The sequence below is a fragment of the Ailuropoda melanoleuca genome, chromosome 2 (genome assembly GCF_002007445.2).
Source record: "Ailuropoda melanoleuca isolate Jingjing chromosome 2, ASM200744v2, whole genome shotgun sequence".
In the NCBI taxonomy this organism is placed as follows: Eukaryota; Metazoa; Chordata; class Mammalia; order Carnivora; family Ursidae; genus Ailuropoda; species Ailuropoda melanoleuca.
In genome coordinates, this window is record NC_048219.1 from 179132793 (window position 1) to 179149315 (window position 16523).

The window sequence follows — 16523 nt, forward strand, 5'->3', positions numbered from 1 at the left end:
AAGAATGTGTATGGTAGCCAATGCAATAGAAATAAGTAGCAGAATATGGGGGAAGAGAAGCCAAAATTCTTATTATTTTCTGATTATATGATGAACATTCATTTGCTAAGGCTGACCTCAAATACCATAGCTGGGTAACTTGAATAACAGGAATTTGTTTTCCTACGGTTCTAGAGGCTAAAAGCCCAAGATCAAGGTGTTGGCACATTTGGTTTCTTCTCAGACTTCTCTCTTGCTTGCCAATGGCCACCATCTTGCTGCCTTTTTTACATGGTTGCCTTTCTGTGCACACACATCCTGCCTGTCCAAATTCCCTCTTCATATAAGGTTACCAATCAGATTGGATTAGAACCCACCCTGGAGGTCTCACTGTAAATTAATCACCTTTTAAAAGGCCCTATCTCCAAATACAGTCACATTCTGAAGTAAGGGGGGTCAGGGCTTCAACATACGAATTTTGGGAGGAATACAATTCAGCCCATGATAGATGGTGTACCTAAAAAATTGAGAAAATGAACTAAAAACGTATGAGAACTGGTAAGAGATCAATAAGGTAGCCAGATACGAAATAAATATACAAAAATCTAGAGCTTTATTGGGTATCAGGAAGGACCTATTAAAAAATACAATGAAAAAAAGTCTCCATTCACAGTTATTACCCATCGTCAGTCCAGGAGTATTTTCACATAGGGCAGTGAGGAAGGGCATCTTTGTGACTCAGGGTTTCACTTAGTCACATGGGCATAGATAGAATATAGCTTGCAGCCAGGGTCTCATGAAGGTCTTATGAAAATGTTCCAAACCTCTCGTCCTCAAACTTCTAACCCAGAGCATGCTACTGCTGGGTGAGACATAAATCCTCCACCATCTTTCTGGGTTCTCATTTCTTTTTTAGGTAGGACACATGTCCTCACAAATCTCCCAGTCCAATTAGCTCTGCTCCAACACAGGGACATATTACACAGGGACTATTACACCACCCCCACCCCCGCCAAGAAATTTTTCTCCTGGCAACCACATTTTGAGTGCAGAAGTCAGTCTTTACTTTCCACTTACATTATTAAGACCTTCATTTGAAGAATTTACTCAGAACAAAGAGACTCTCTATACTAAAGGACTGTTGATGTTTCCATCTTGTGCCAGATAGAAATTGCTTGCAGCTTGAAGAAATTAAAAAAAAGTTAATTACAGAAGAAATATGTAATAAAATTCAAACAATATAGATAAATCAAAAGTCTTCTTTGTTCACCACTTAATTTCATTCTTCTCCCCAGAGATGATCACTGGCAACAGCTTGGTACAAATATTTCAAAAATGTACAAAATTGTGTGTGTATTATTCATGTGTGCTTGTAAATATACACATATGCATATATAAGTGTGTGTATTTATACACATACACACACACACCTCTTATTTTTACATATAAAAATTTCTATCCTGTGGGGCGCCTGGGTAGCGCAGTCGTTAAGCGTCTGCCTTCGGCTCAGGGTGTGATCCCGGCGTTCCGGGATCAAGTCCCACATCGGGCTCCTCTGCTGGAAGCCTGCTTCTTCCTCTCCCACTCCCCTGCTGTGTTCCCTCTCTCGCTGGCTGTCTCTCTGTCACATAAATAAATAAAATCTTTTAAAAAAATTTCTATCCTCTAATTTAAAGGGATCCTGCTGTAGGTATGGTCTCACTATTTGCTTCTTTCCCTATCTATGTCTTGGAGATCTTTCCATATCAATACAGATATGTATATGTGGATCTCTGCACATATACACATATACCTACATTTTAACTGCTGTGAAATATATCATGCCGTAGGTGTTATTTACTTTATTTGACTTTCCCCCTAGAGTCCTGCAAGAGGTGAGACTCCTATCAGACTTGACAGCAGGCTCACTTTTATGAATTAAGTCACTCTGCAAAAGAGTCTTGTTAACTTTAAATGTTTCTGTGACTATTATTGAACACGTCTTGTGTAGAGATGTGAAGATTTCTCTAGAACAGATGTCTACAGCTAGAATTTCTGGGTCTAAGAGTGTGGCCATTTGCATTTTTAAGGGATCGGCTTTTAAACTTTTTTTCTTTTTTTCTACTTCTTCCTTTCAGAGTCTGAAAAATCTTAGGGCCTGAGTTTGTGTCTGGACACCCCAGACGCAGCCCTGCGGCTCCCCTCACAGGGTATGGGTGCCTACATGACTTGGTTGCATTGTTTTGTTAGTCACAATATTCTTCCTCGGGCTTGACCTTAGAACCAGGACCTGGTTCCTCACTCATGTTCTAAATCGAAAGCTTTCCTTGACGAGGAATCAGCCTCGTGATCCTGCTCTCGGTATTCTGGTTAAAACTCAAAATCTCAGTATACTCTCGGGAACCTGGAAGATGATTTATAGGCACACAGCTTGGTACAACTTACTGCAATCGGAATAAAAATGTCAGGCTTACATTTCACTGTCTTGCCGACTCTGCCACCTCTCTTAGTCCTGAGTCTGGAGGATGCTAGGTGGTGGTCTTTCTAGTGGTGCTCTAGGTACGAACCTTCCCAAATTCAGGTCCAAACCTTTCTCCCGGCTGTCACTTGGCCACTGCAGGCTGGTTGTTTACTCTCAGTTCCACTAGCAGAATCTTCTGCATTCCTGTCTTCCCCAGACCTGCCCTCTGGAGCACTCCCTCACGTTTGCTCTCTCTGCTCAGATTAGTATTAGTCTGAGCTTTGTAAGACAGCCCTCTTCCACCCCATCTTCTTCTTCTTTTTTTTTTTTTTAAAGATTGTATTTATTTATTTGACAGAGAGAGAGACAGCCAGCGAGAGAGGGAACACGAGTAGGGGGAGTGGGAGAGGAAGAAGCAGGCTCCCAGCGGAGGAGCCTGATGTGAGGCTCGATCCCATAACGCTGGGATCACGCCCTGAGCCGAAGGCAGACGCTTAACGACTGCGCCACCCAGGCGCCCTCACCCCATCTTCTAAGGTCAAATCACTTTATTTTGCTCTGACAGCCATACAGTTTTCTAGGCGCCACCAGCGCTCCAGCTCTCAACTCAACCCTCTTCAGATCTAATCAGTTTTCTCGAACACTAATTTACGGTTATAAGGTGACTGCCTTTGCAATGAGAGCCCTCTCACCTCCATGAAACATCTAACATGTAATTGAGAAGGAATGTATAGTTAATAGATTCATGTATTTAACAAATATTTTTTTATGTGATTCAGGTGGATCTAGGGGATACTATGGGCAGTGAGAAAGAAACAGGGTCACCTGAGTGGCTCAGTCGGTTAAGCATCTGACTCTTGGTTTCGGCTCAGGTCATGATCTCAGGGTCAGGTTCTATGCTCAGGAAGAGTCTGCTTGGGATTCTTTCTCTCCCTCTCCCTCTGCCCCTTTCCCTACTGGTGTCTCTCTCTCTCTCTCTCTCTCAAATAAATAAATAAAATAAAATAAAATAAAATAAAATAAAATAAAATAAAAAGACACTGAAACCATGACCTCCAGCTTCAGGAAGCTTCCAGTCGGAGAATTATAGAGGAATAAAATTGTGAATGGCCAAAGGAATATCAAAGGCCATGAACGTGTGTCGAGAGCATACAGATAGTGGTGACCTGGCCAGTGGTGGGAGGAGTGGCCAGGAGGGTTGCCCTAACAGTACCTGCTACTCACAGGTCTTTTCTCTTTTCGTCAGAACGAGGGTGTCCCGGGCTCCCAGACTGTCTCACTGCCCTTTTCCACCCCCCCATGCGGCCTTGGCCCTCATGCTCTTATGGAAACATAAAAGGCTATTCTACAGCTCCTTCTAACTGCAACGTTCTTCCTTCTTTGCTTCCAACTCATGGGAGACATATGTGGTCACCTGCCTGCAGCACCGGCCTCACCCACGTGCCCGTCTCTTCAACACGACTGCTGAACAGCCATGATGTGCCAGGCACTCTGTGAGAGGCAGGACACACAGTGACATCATGCCGCCTGCCCTCATGGCAGTGTCCAGGACTTGACTACCAGTTTGGGTTCATGGAGTCCTCCCAAAGGGATACATGTAGCATTTAGATGTTGTGGACTCAGCAAAATTGGGAACTCCTGGTTTATCCCCTGAAGGGCCCAGGACGGTGGTCTGCATCTTTCAGGTACTTAACACGCTCTTGGTGAATCCCCGCCTCTTCGGTGTCGATACCTTGCTCGCCTTAGGGACACAGAGCCCTTCAGGGCACAAATGGTACCAGGGAACCACTCTTTCAGCGTAAGTACTGGCATAGCATAATGGCCTTCACTCCATAGATGTTTACGGAACACTGGCTGCTATGCTGGATGGATGTGGAAATGAATAAACACGGTTCTGGGTACAGAGTACACATTCAATAACCCCCACCCCTTGATTGTGTGGGGACACACTGTCCCTACCCGAGGGGCCCTGTAGCAAGCAACATGGGTGAGACAGAGCTGATGCTGGTCTGTCTTCAGGGAAATTATGCACCATGAGTGTCTTGAGACCATATGCCAGAGGCTATATTATCACCATATGCAGGGAGGACTTCTCGAAGGGCAAACACAGGGAGCTGGAAACGGAGGGGTGATAAAGCCCATTCATTTCTGGCTAGGGTTGATTAGGAAAAAATTCTGGGAGCTGTGTTTTAAAATAGGGGAGGAGGGGCGCCTGGGTGGCACAGTGGTTGGGTGTCTGCCTTCAGCTCAGGGCGTGATCCCGGCGTTCTGGGATCGAGCCCCGCATCAGGCTCCTCTGCTATGAGCCTGCTTCTTCTCCTCCCACTTCCCTTGCTTGTGTTCCCTCTCTTGCTGGCTGTCTCTAACTCTGTTGAATAAATAAATAAAATCTTTAAAAAAAAATAAAATAGGGGAGGAATGTTAGAGAGGTGATAGTGAGAAATGAAAGAATTCTCTTTCTGGAAGGGAGCCTTCCCTCAGTCTCCCTGGCTTGATTACCTTGCAGTTGAAACCATGGAAAGTCAAGGAGACCTGGAAGAGAAGGTGCCTCTTGCCTCTAGGAGTCTTGGGGTCTTGCCCATTTGTTCTCCAGTTGTTCGGTAGAGGTGCGGTGCAGTCTGTGTTGTGGGCGGAGAGGAGAAGATGGCCCCAAGAGGAACTTCTGAGGGCTCTCTGACGTTTTGAGAGTCTGACTTTCAGAGATAGAGATCAAGGCATGCAAAGCAGGACCTCTTCAAGACCAACAGCTTTAAAAACGAATTTTAATTAATGAAACTGCAAGCTGAAAGAAACGGGGAAGAGACATCTCTCTTTTTCCATCTTTGCTCTTTGCCTGCACCTGTGCCCTGCTCACGGGGCGCCTCGGCCAGCCCTTGCAACACCGGCGGCTGGGCATCAGGCCAGCCTTTCTTAGATGAGATCCGGGCTGCCAGATCACCCCGCCCACCACACTTCCCCCGGCCCGAGGCCCACCCCTCTCCTGGGAGACACAAAGGGCTTCTGTGACTCAAGCTAGACCTCACAACCCTCCTCTTTCTTTCCAGCCACAGGGTGAGGCTTCGGGGCGCATCTCAAGGAGGCAACCCTGGCCTGACTTGCTATGTTGCAAACAGCATGGATGTTTCCATTGCTCAATCCCTGGGGCCACCACTCCAGACCTACACGCCTATTTCACTCCAGTGTAGACCTTACGCAGAAATGTCAAGGGTCCCTGTTCGGCTCCAGCTGAAGTGGAGGGCAGGGGTGGTCTGGAGAGGAAGGGGTATTTCCAAAGCCCTTGCCGAGGATACACTGGGATGGTGCCATTTGTTTTGCATACGTATCCTCTGAAGATTCTCCTGGTGATCCCAGAAGGAGGTGTTCTTAACCAGATTTTACTCAGCGAGGGACAGAAGCTCAGAGAAGTTGCGTAACTTGTTCAGGGTCCTATAACTGTTACGTGGTTGTAGCAAGGCTTGAGTCTAGAACTGGCCGGTGCCAACTCCTTTGTTTTTTCCTGTTAGAGTTCGTTGCTTAGGGTTTGAATCGAACAGCCCGGCTTTTACCAGGTCAAGAGAGACGAGAAATGTCTGCATCTACTCCTCCCGTCTCCCACCCCCAAGTATCCTAGTCTACTCCTGTCAAAACACCCCTTGGCCTTGGATTGACATGGTCTGGTGGCAGGGGTTGGAGACCGGGGTGGTGTGGGAGGCCGCACAGAACAGGGGGCTAGTTCTGTCTGTGTCACTAATGGGGCCATCGTCAGTGTGTCTTTCCCAGTCTGGGGGACTCAGGTCCTCCTCCTGTGAGAGGAAGGTGGTTGGTTGGACAGATTGTCTGATCTTCCCGGGTCTGTTTCTTCCATCTAAAATAGAGGTCGTAAGATTCTGCCTGCTTCATGAGGTTGTGGTAAGGGTAAAGCTAGTATGTATAAAGCTCTTAGGAGAGCATAAGTGTATTGCTTTTATTATTATTCCTGGATGCAAACCTTTCCAAGATTCTATTAATTTAAAACAAACATATGGAAAACAACATACCGAGAATTTAAAGCTGAGTGCCACCACTCTGAATTTTTCTTTTCTAATTTTCACCTTCGTGCGTGCATGTGTGTGTGCGTGCGTGTGTGCGTGCGTGTGTGTGCGTGCGTGTGTGTGTGTGCGCGTGCGTGTGTGTGATAAAGCGTTGGGAAAGGTGAAGGTAGATAATGTTCACTTCTCTGTAATGCTTGCTTGGAACAGGCCTGGCTTAGTAGGCTCTGCTCTAAATGAAAAGAACAGGAAGTATGGGGGACTGCAGCATGACAGACGTGAAAATCCCGGGGACCCTAGGCTAGCTCTGTCCAATAAAAATACAATACTAGGGGCGCCTGGGTGGCACAGCGGTTAGGCGTCTGCCTTCGGCTCAGGGTGTGATACCGGCGTTGTGGGATCGAGCCCCACATCAGGCTCCTCTGCTATGAGCCTGCTTCTTCCTCTCCCACTCCCCCTGTGTTCCCTCTCTCACTGGCTGTCTCTGTCTCTGTCAAATAAATAAATAAATAAATAAATAATCTTAAAAAAAAATACAATACTAGTCACGTTTGTGACTTTCAATTTTCCAGTAGCCACATTTTAAAAGCAAAAAAAACAAAAAAACAAAAAAAGGTAAAATCAATCCTAGCTCTTTTATTTAATTGAAGATGTCTAAAATATTATTTCAATTACAATCCATGTAAAAATTATTGAGATATTTTCCATTCTCTCGCTCATATCAAGTCTTTGAAAGCCAGCGTGTAGGTCACAGCCAGGGCACCTCTCCATTTGAATTAGCCACGTTTGCAGGGCTCGGGAGCTACGCGTGCCCTGTGGCTCCTAGATTGGACCGCTTAGGCCCAAACCCTTGGGAGCTTCTATTTGCTAAGTCAGCCAGAACATGTCTTGTTGCCTGGATATCTGGAGTGAAGGAGGGAAATCATTCTTCTTAGGAGTCAGGCAAGGGACGAAGGACCTCTCTTATGCCCCACACTTGCATCCCTGTGTTCTTGACTTTCATGGAGATCACAGTCTCCCTCCCGACACTTCCCTGCAATCCGTGACTCCCAGGCACGTTTACTTTTGTTGAGGCATGAGTATCCCTCAAGCACCAGCCCTGTACATGGCTCTGTGACTCTGTCCTTGCTATCCTGCTTGCTGCTAACTCTTTCGACACAGTAAAAATGTCTTACGTGAGGGGGAAAATGGAGTGGAGAATAAAGCCCACTCCTGGTTCCTGCAGTGAAAGTCCAATGTAATCTACAGGTTCTAAGCCAGTTCTGTGTGTTGAGATGGCAGTCCCAGGCAAAGCTGCGTAGGATAGAAGTGTTCACAGATGGAGGGATGATTCCAGAGGTGGCTGTCGTGTGCTCAGATGTTTTCCCCACGGGGCAGACCCCCTGGAATTGTCTGTGTTGTAGGGCAGTCATTGTCTGTGCTCCACAGTGGGCCTTGTACCCGCCTACCTGGCACACATCTTCCCTTCATTGGTGATCGTCCTTCCGTTCATCTTTCAGGACCAACCCCGCACTGCTGCAACCCAAACTCCACCATCATTTTCTGTGTCCTGGGCCCTTGACTTTGGCAGGGGAGTGATGCAAGAATGGAAGACAATTGGAGCCACTGCAACGCAAAGAGAGCAGCTTGGGAGTTTATTCTGCTTGCTGCCTGGCTCCTGTCATGAGGCCCAGGGGTCCGCTTTCACCTTCCATTCTCCGAGGAGTTCCACATCTTTCCAGGAGATTCCATTTCTCCCTCTTTTCAGTTAGCTGGGATCTGTTTCTGTTGCTCTCAAGCCAAATGCAGATGCCCACTTTGAGCAGCCGGCGGACTGTCGTCTGGCTCAGGCTCTGCAGCCCAGGGGAGCCAAGAAGTAGAAAAGGAAAAGAAGAAGGATTAAGTCGTCAAACCAGAGATTGCTTTTCCAGCCTCCAGTGGTGGCAAGGGTGGGAGAGGGCTCACTGTCTCTAGAGTTGGTTTTTTTTTTTTTTTTTACGATTTTATTTATTTATTTGACAGAGAGAGAGACAGCCAGTGAGAGAGGGAACACAGGCAGGGGGAGTGGGAGAGGGAGATGCAGGCTCCCAGCGGTGGAGCCTGACGTGGGGCTCGATCCCAGAACGCCGGGATCACGCCCTGAGCCGAAGGCAGATGCTTAACGATGAGCCACCCAGGCGCCCCAACAGAGCTTTTTCTAATCCCTTCTCGTACTTCTGTCTTAGGACATCCCTGGGAAGCGCGATCCCCATGTTCTGAGGTGGGGCAGCCTGCCCACGGCTCAGAAGTGGCAGAGAAAACGCTTTATCCAGACTCTACCATGCTGCAGCTGCTTTCTGTCCCTAGGAGAGAAGAAGTCGGGGAGATGGCCACCACTGGGTGACATTTCTTTAATCATATCCTTTAGAATCTTAGGGCTTTGTGTTGTTTTAAGAATTGGAAGGGACTCTCAGAGAGAGAGCCCCAGAGAGAGGCCCTGATTGCCACACCAGTCTGGCTGGAGGTGAGCTGGAATCCACTCTTGGAGCTCGTGGCCGAGTGTTCCAGGTCTCCTCACTACTCACAGTCTGGTCCCTGGACCAGAAGCATCCACACCATCTTGGAGCGTCTTAGAAAAGCAGAATCGCAGCCCTGCCTCCCCCGCCACCAAACCTGATCTACAGAGTGAGTTACAGAATCCGAATCTGCATTTTATCTGACTCCAGGTGGTTCTATGCCTGTGGAATTTTCAGAAGCCTTGTATATACCTGGTGTGATATTGTTCTTCTGTGTTCCTGAAGGAAACAGTAAGTCAATACATCGAGGTCTGGTCTCTAGTCCTGTGAGGAGCTCTCTCTTCTTGAAAGCTTCCACTTTGAGTCACTTTTGAGAAGGATCCCTGCAAATTGTGAAATTCAATCTCTTTGTCTTTTCAATAAAAGCCACCTGTGTGTTAGGCCTGAGGACTTTATAATTAATTAATTACAGAGATACTTGCCTGTTGCAAATGGAAAAACTTAACATGATCCTAATCAGAGAGTTTATTAATCTATCCTGGGTCCTTTTGACTGACATCCATGCTCAGATTTTATTTTTCACAGCACATTAGGTTAAGAAGTGGATTCATTGATTTGTTTCCCAAGAAACAATGGCTGTTTGTGTGTCCTGATGTGATCCCTCACTCACGGATGGCTTGGCCCTTGCTCCCAGGAGTTTACAGTCTGTTTGGAGTTTACAATTTACAGTTCTAGTTGGAGAGACGAGATCGTGCTCAACTCCTACGTTTTACAGGCGAGCAAAACAAGCCACAAAGAGTTGTGGGACCTGGTGTAGGCAAAAGGGTCAGGAGAGACTGAGAGGCTCCAGGTCCCAAGGGGAGTCTGGAGCTCTCTGAAGTGCAGGTAGGTTCCACCGAGGAAGTCTGTCCACAGGTGCAGGGCGCAGCCTCGGCTGGTGGGCATCCTGAGGCTGAGGTGGGATGCGGGGTCCTGAGTCAGGGCCAAACAGGCACAATGATACTGAAAAGCACAGTCCAACTTATGCAGGGCCATAAGTCATAGCAGTTTATATTCTTACAAGCCCCTGTGAGGTGGACATTGTGACTGATGTTTTATAGATAAGGAAGATGAGGCTAACGGAGGTTGCAAAGTTCAGCAAAGATCCCATGGCTGGTAGACCCAGTGCCCATATGCGTTGCCTTCCCCTGCCGCCTGCCCAAGTCAGGCTGGGGGACAGTGATGGCAGAGCTGGGCTGGAGCGAGAGATGAAAGGCCCCCGCTGCAGGAGAAGAGGTGTGCCGGGCTCGGACTGAAGCTGGACTAACAGATCTATCAAGGCCACAAAGCAGGAGGATTGGCTCTGATGGAAGCCAGACGCCCGACCCTCTTCCCTGCTGTAACGCTGCACGGAGACAATCGTCACCTGTCCCACTCCTGGGACACTGAGCTAAATGGCAGGAATGGCTGGCTGCAAAGCTCAGCAGAGGGTGAGCTCTCCCGGTTGGACTGATGAAAGGCTGGAGAGGGAGAGTGGCTTGGTGGGGGGGGGGGGCTCCAGAAGAGAGAAGAAGCTCTCTTGAAGAGAAGTAACCTGCCTGCCCGCTCATCAGCCTGGCGAGGTGACCCAGATGTGCTCCTGGAGGCTGGCGATGAAGCCTGCTCCTGGGGTTCTTGTGCCAGGGTGCGCCTGGCGAGCGAGGGCTCGGATTGCAGAGCCAGGCTGCTGCTCTCCTCTGGTCTTGAAGGACAGAACCTTTGGGTGACCCTGGCAGCCGAGCTCCAGGCCGTGTCTTAGTTGCCCTGACTCCTGCCGGGGCACACAGAGTCCCCTCCCAGCCACCTATTCTGGGCCTTCCCGTCTTCAGGGCAGCCCTGAGTGTTTCTGCAGAACTTCTGTTTGCCTGCGGCTACGCAGTTGCACTGGTCCCACCCGGGGTCATCGGGCGAGGCCCGGAGCAAGAGGTGGGAGTCAGCTGCACTCTCTCCACGGCTCCTCTGGGTTCTGTCCACCCACACACCCAGGGCTTCTGGGACCACTCCCATTGCACCCCGAGGCCACTGGAGCTGAGGTTCAACTCACAAGAAGGTCAAGGTGACCCAGAAGGGCTTAGGGCCAAGATCCTTAATTTTTTTTTTTTTTGATTTTTTGACTTTCCACAAAGGCCAAGTAAGTGATGACTTCAGGACATGGAGTTCCAGAAACAACTGGAGAGAGGAACAAAGTCTCCCTTGGTTGGGGTGTTGTAGCAAAAGCACTTAGAGAGCGAGATCTTTGAGTGTCATGCGGTCAGAAGCCCCCTGTGCTGGTTAACCTCAGTGGGCCCGCCTGGTGGGTGCTGAGCTTGCAAGGAGCTGTCAACAGAGAGGCAATGAATGTTCCTGGAGGGCAGGGACTAAATCAACACTCGTGCTGGAAAATCTCCAGCATGTGGGCCTGGAAAATGTTCTTGCAGCAAAACAGAGTTTTCCGGGCAGCTGCCATTCCTTCCACAGCCTGACTGAAGTCACCAGGCAAGGGTCTGGCTGCCCTGACCAGCCCGAGGCTGCTCACCAATTAGTCAGATTGTTTCGATGCTGAGAGAATGACTGAAATACAACATTGTACTCGAACATTCTGTCTGGGGAGAACGCTGTCTTGCAAATTGATGGGCAGACAGGCTTTTGAAGCCAGGGCTCTGGAACCCTGAGGAACTGGGTCTGGGGCCTCTCTGCAGTGAGTTTGGTCTGCGACAACAAATAAAACGAGCAGGGTGCTAAAGAAGAAAGTTTTCTCAACGTTGTGTCAGCTACCACTCCTAATGCCCTGAAAGGCTGGCCCTCCCTTGGTTCTGTATCACCTGGGATCCCTTCCCTGCTGGCTTGCAGTTGAGTTTGGCCAGGGGAGAGAAATGTCGGGTTTCTTCCCCTCTGCTCCTGCTCTGGCAGTAGCCGTGGCCTTCCCCACCACTTCCCCAGAGGTCCATGTGCTTCCCCACGGTCCTTCACCGGACACATAGTTTGGGATCTCGCGGGGCTCCTGTGACACTCTTTCGTTCTGCTCCTTCAGAGCCAACGTTGCTAGGCTTGAGGGGTTTTGCCTCTGGGAGCAGTGTCTTCAGGAAACGCTCTTTTTCTTCGAGCCCTCTGCAGGGCTTGCTTTCCTGTGGAATCCTGGCAGACACAGGCCGACCTCCTGGTCATAACAAGCTTATTTCACACTGTCAGCATTATTGCTTTTCTCGTTGGTTCCTGACTCTTGACTTTGCTCTCCGGCAATCTGAAAGTTTGCTATGGAAGAGGTGGAGCAGTGTGGGCAGGTGCAAAGGGGTGAGCAGTGCGCGGAGGCATCGGAAGGCTTCTGGCTCACAGTGGCAGCAGGGACTAGCGGGGCTGCGAGCTGGGCACTGAGCAGAGGCAAAAGGCAGGGAAAGGAGGCTGGGGAGGAATGCGGGATATCACAGGTGAGTACCGCCTGCATTGCAGGAGCATGGTGTCCAGCAAACAGCCCCCAGTGGACACTAGCTTCAAGGTCTGTCTGAGCGGGTGGGGAAAGAAGGGCTTCGGTCCCACGTGAGAACTCTCCCTGGGTCCCTGATGGATGGTGCTTTGTTCCCCTCCTTTCTGAACACAGTCCTGCACTGCCCTTCCTTGTAAGTATTGGTCTCTATTCAACATCTGGTACCCAAACTCCAGCTTACTGTGTCCTCAGAACCCAATAAATTCTATTTCTATCCAGAGCAGCAAAAGCTTGACATGTTGCAAGGATCTCTCAGGCTTTCTTTACATGGAGGCAGAGGAACTCCCAGAGGGCACAAGAGAATGTAAGAGCCAGTTATTTTGGATTAGGGGTGGCAGGGCTTGGTGCACACCCAGAAGGTTAGGAAAAAAAACAGACAAAAGGAATATTAGAGGAGGTAAAACCGTAGGAGATGGGGGAGTACATTTTATTTTTTACAAAAGTGGAAACTAGAGGGAAATATACAAATTTAAGGGGAAATAGGAGGGAAATAGACAAGTTTAAGGGAAATATACAAGTTTAAGGAGTTAGAAGTGTTTGTGTATTTCCTGTGTGCCTGAGGGTAAAATTTTGCTCTGGAGCAGTGTGCATGGCTTGCACTTTTCTTGCAGGCTTTGTCCCCTTCCCATCATCACCCAAGTTGGGGTGAAACTTTGTGTCCAACCTCATGCTCCTCTCATTCCCTCTTCTAGCCTTTCCTGATTGCTTCCCCTTCCTGGTTGCTCTCCCTTCAGGATCCCAAGGGGGTGGCTTGGTTTAAATAGGAGTCTCCATTTCATCCTGGGCCACCCTGGTACTGCCTCTGAGGCGACAGGTACTCTTAAGCAAAATATCCTTTGTGAGTGGATGCTGAGAAGAGGTGTTGGGTCCCTGGCCAGAGATATACAAGGTGGAGTGAGGATTACAGCCAAGGTTGGTTTTACTCAGTGTGCAGGAATTCCTCATTGCAGACACACCTGACTAAGGCTCACACCTGACTAAGGTTCATTTATGACATCAGACTCACACCAGCTGGATTGCCCAGGCAATACCCCTGCTGGCATGGAGGTCTCTGCCCAGAGTGTCTCCCCATACGTACAGCCTAGTCCTGCACATACACAAGCATCAGAAATCTGTATCCATCCCTGGGACCCGTCTTTTAGCTTTAGTTCAGCCCATGGTTCAGGGTCCCTTATTATAAACCCCTAAGGGGTTGAGATTTTATGGCTCATAACTGGCACTGAGGACTGCATTTCTTCCAGGTCTCTTCTCTCTGGTCCCTAGTGAGGAGGGAGATCGCACACGGAGACCAAGACCAGAGTGTGGTAATGGTGTCCAGCCAGTGCCAGGGCACATGGGGAGAGAGTCCAGCACAAATTACTCTTGATATTTTCCAAGGTCATGTTGGATGGTTTCATATCTGCCAATTCTTTCCCAAGTCTGCCTAAGCCCATTTTCCAGCCAAAAGATCAAGAAGAAACATTTTCCGTTTTCAAAATTTTATTGAGATGTTGAGGAGAAACAGCCAACATATACTTTCCTCATTTCGTCACGATTGGCATTTTACCCACACGATAGGCTCTTCTCTGGCTGTCATCCTCTCATTGCTGCCTGGTGCTGTATGAAGTCCACCAGGACGGAGCCCATGGGTAGCATCACAAGTGGGAGCGGTAATTGCGATTGGCTGTAGGGGAAGGACATGTTTGCAACAGGGACGCTGGTTAGAACACCCCCATTTTCCTTTTCCTGCCCCAGTAGGAATTGAACTAGAAATGAAATTCTCAGGCTGAGATTCTGGGTCTGGGAAAACCTAACTCCAACAGGAAGGGCCCCTGGGGTGAGTCCCCATGTTTGATTACTCGCCTGCTCATCCCTACTCACCATCATCGCCCCGTTTCCTACTCTTCAGGCTGCCCTTCCGGTATTTTCTTTTGTTGCCACCTCTCTTCACTCCCTTGTGGGGAGCTCGATTCTTGCCCCTCCTCATGCCATGGCTCTTTAATTTGCGGCTGGTCGACATTGTAATTTCTGCCAAAATGAGGGGCTTTGCAGGGCCCGGAGGCCAGGAGTCTGGGTATTTAAGGCCTTAGCCATTGTGACTGTGAAAGGGTGTGGCTTAGCAGGTGGGTGGGGCTCCACTGTGATGTCAAAGGCCTTTGCTGCACTTTGGTCATATATGAGAAATAAGGTGGCCCCTCGAATGCATCTCAAGCCTAGCCTCAGTTATGAGGCCCTTTTTGTGTTAAATGAGGATTTCCAGACAGATGTTGTCGAGCAATTCAATTTCAGCTCTGTGCCAGGCATCTGGGGAGTACGAGAGACCAGTAGAATGGGTACTTCCCGCCCGTAGGAAGTGTAATGGCTGTTGAGCGTGGGTACATGCGTGTGTATTTAAATCTCTTACAGCACTGGGAGATCACAAATGTATTTCTGTAAGGCTGTGACTCTAGGGAACCCAATTCAACATGAGCAAAATATAAATGTTCCTTCTCTTTGATCTGACTATGACACCATGGGGCGAGTAATGTCGTGGGACTGTTCTGTGCTTTGGAGGATGCTTGGCAGCGTCCCCGATCTTTACCCCCAGATGCCAGTAGCTGTGACAACCAAACGTGTTTCCAAACATTGACTTGGGGGAGGGGTACAATCACCCCGTGTTGAGAACCATTGGCTTCCCCATTTTAAAGCACTCAGTCATCAGCTACTTATTGATCCCCTAGTACGTGCTATGCACTTAGGTACTAGAAATATAGTATGGCTAAAACCAGACCCAGACCTGTTTCCATGGTGGCTTTCAGCCTCATCAGGGAGAAAGCCATTAGATATCTACACAAATCAGTAAAGAATTACTTCTCAAAAGGGTGCAGGATAATTACATCTTGACATGGTGCAGGATGAGGTTAGAGACCAGACTAGGCTCATGTGTGTTGGTTGGGAAGCCATGGAAAAATGTTTACGAGGGTAACGTGACAAGATCAGAGGCTGCTGGGTGGAAGATGAATTGATGGGGACGTAGAGTGAGTAGAGGGAGACTCTGGTGCCAATAGCAGTGGTTCGGGAGAGAGAAATATTTGATAATGGCTCAGGCCTGGGTCGGAAAGGGAGTGGATCAGGATGTAGAGATGTGGACAGGAGATACAGACTTGGTGATGGATGGACTGGCTTTGTTCGGTGACAGAGGAAGGTGTAGACGGTGTGGCTTTTCTGTGTAATGCAGCTATCTGGATGCTGGTGCCACTCCCTGGGATAAAGGCGAGGCGTGGGGACAGTGACAGTCATGCAGTTTGGTTTAAAACATTTCGGGGTTGAGCTGCCTTGGAGATTTCCAAAGAGAGATATTGCATGATTGCTGGGTTCAAGGGTGTGGAGCTCCAAGGAGAAGCGTGAGCTGGAGATATCCACTGTCTCCAACTTCCCCAGCAACGTATTCAACAGCCAACCTTTTCTTCTTCCTCCTTCATACCTTACAGTCAGTCCTTTGAAAAACATTTCAATAGAACTTGGTCCTTACTTCTTCTTTCTGTCCCTCCTTTTCTCTCCTCTGCGATCATCCTCATTCAAGAACCAGGCACCTTGCACGCATCAGGTTCTTAGCAAAAGTTGGTTGAATAGAAAAGAGAACTAGTTCAAGTTCCACTCTCGGCATTTCTGATGTTTATAGGTAAAATGACAAGTCATGTTTTGAAACCCAGATTCCTTGAAAAGCCATCATAAGTGACACTTTCCATTATACTGTTTCCAGGCGGGTTCTGTTGGAGACTTTGATTCGCTCAAAGATGGAGGAGCTCCAGGAAACAGGCTGCAGCCTTGCCGTTCTGTATCTCAGCACTTTCCTGTACACTCCAGCCTCATTCCTCCTACAAACAAGCTCCGCGAAAGCAGAAGTTTAAAAATTGCGTTTCTTGCTCTATGTTCTGGAGGCCTTGAACAATCCTGCCACAGAGCAGGAGCCCAATAAGGGCCAGAGAAGGGTTGAATAAATAAAAAGTCCTTCGGTTTTTCTGACTACCTAAATCCTCCCCATTTGTCTCACCTCTCCAGGGGAGGCTTCCTTGACTTTTCAGATTCTCATTGTTCTTTGTAAGTTGTCCAATGCGCATGGTCCTTAATAGGTCACCACACCTAAGTGCGTGACACCCTGTTCCATGCCCACATTGCTGTTAGTG

The 16523-nt window shown here is 48.5% G+C and overlaps 1 protein-coding gene across 1 annotated transcript; it reads right to left on the reverse strand.

Moving 5' to 3' along the window:
• Positions 1-13848: 13848 nt before the first annotated feature.
• TNP1 (transition protein 1) lies at positions 13849-14410 on the reverse strand. The gene is made up of 2 exons (XM_002913675.3): positions 14239-14410; positions 13849-14041 (listed from the first exon to the last, which is right to left on the reverse strand). Exons 1-2 carry the CDS (start codon positions 14375-14377, stop codon positions 14013-14015), a joined length of 168 nt encoding a protein of 55 aa, XP_002913721.1. The 5' UTR covers positions 14378-14410; the 3' UTR covers positions 13849-14012.
• Positions 14411-16523: the final 2113 nt, after the last annotated feature.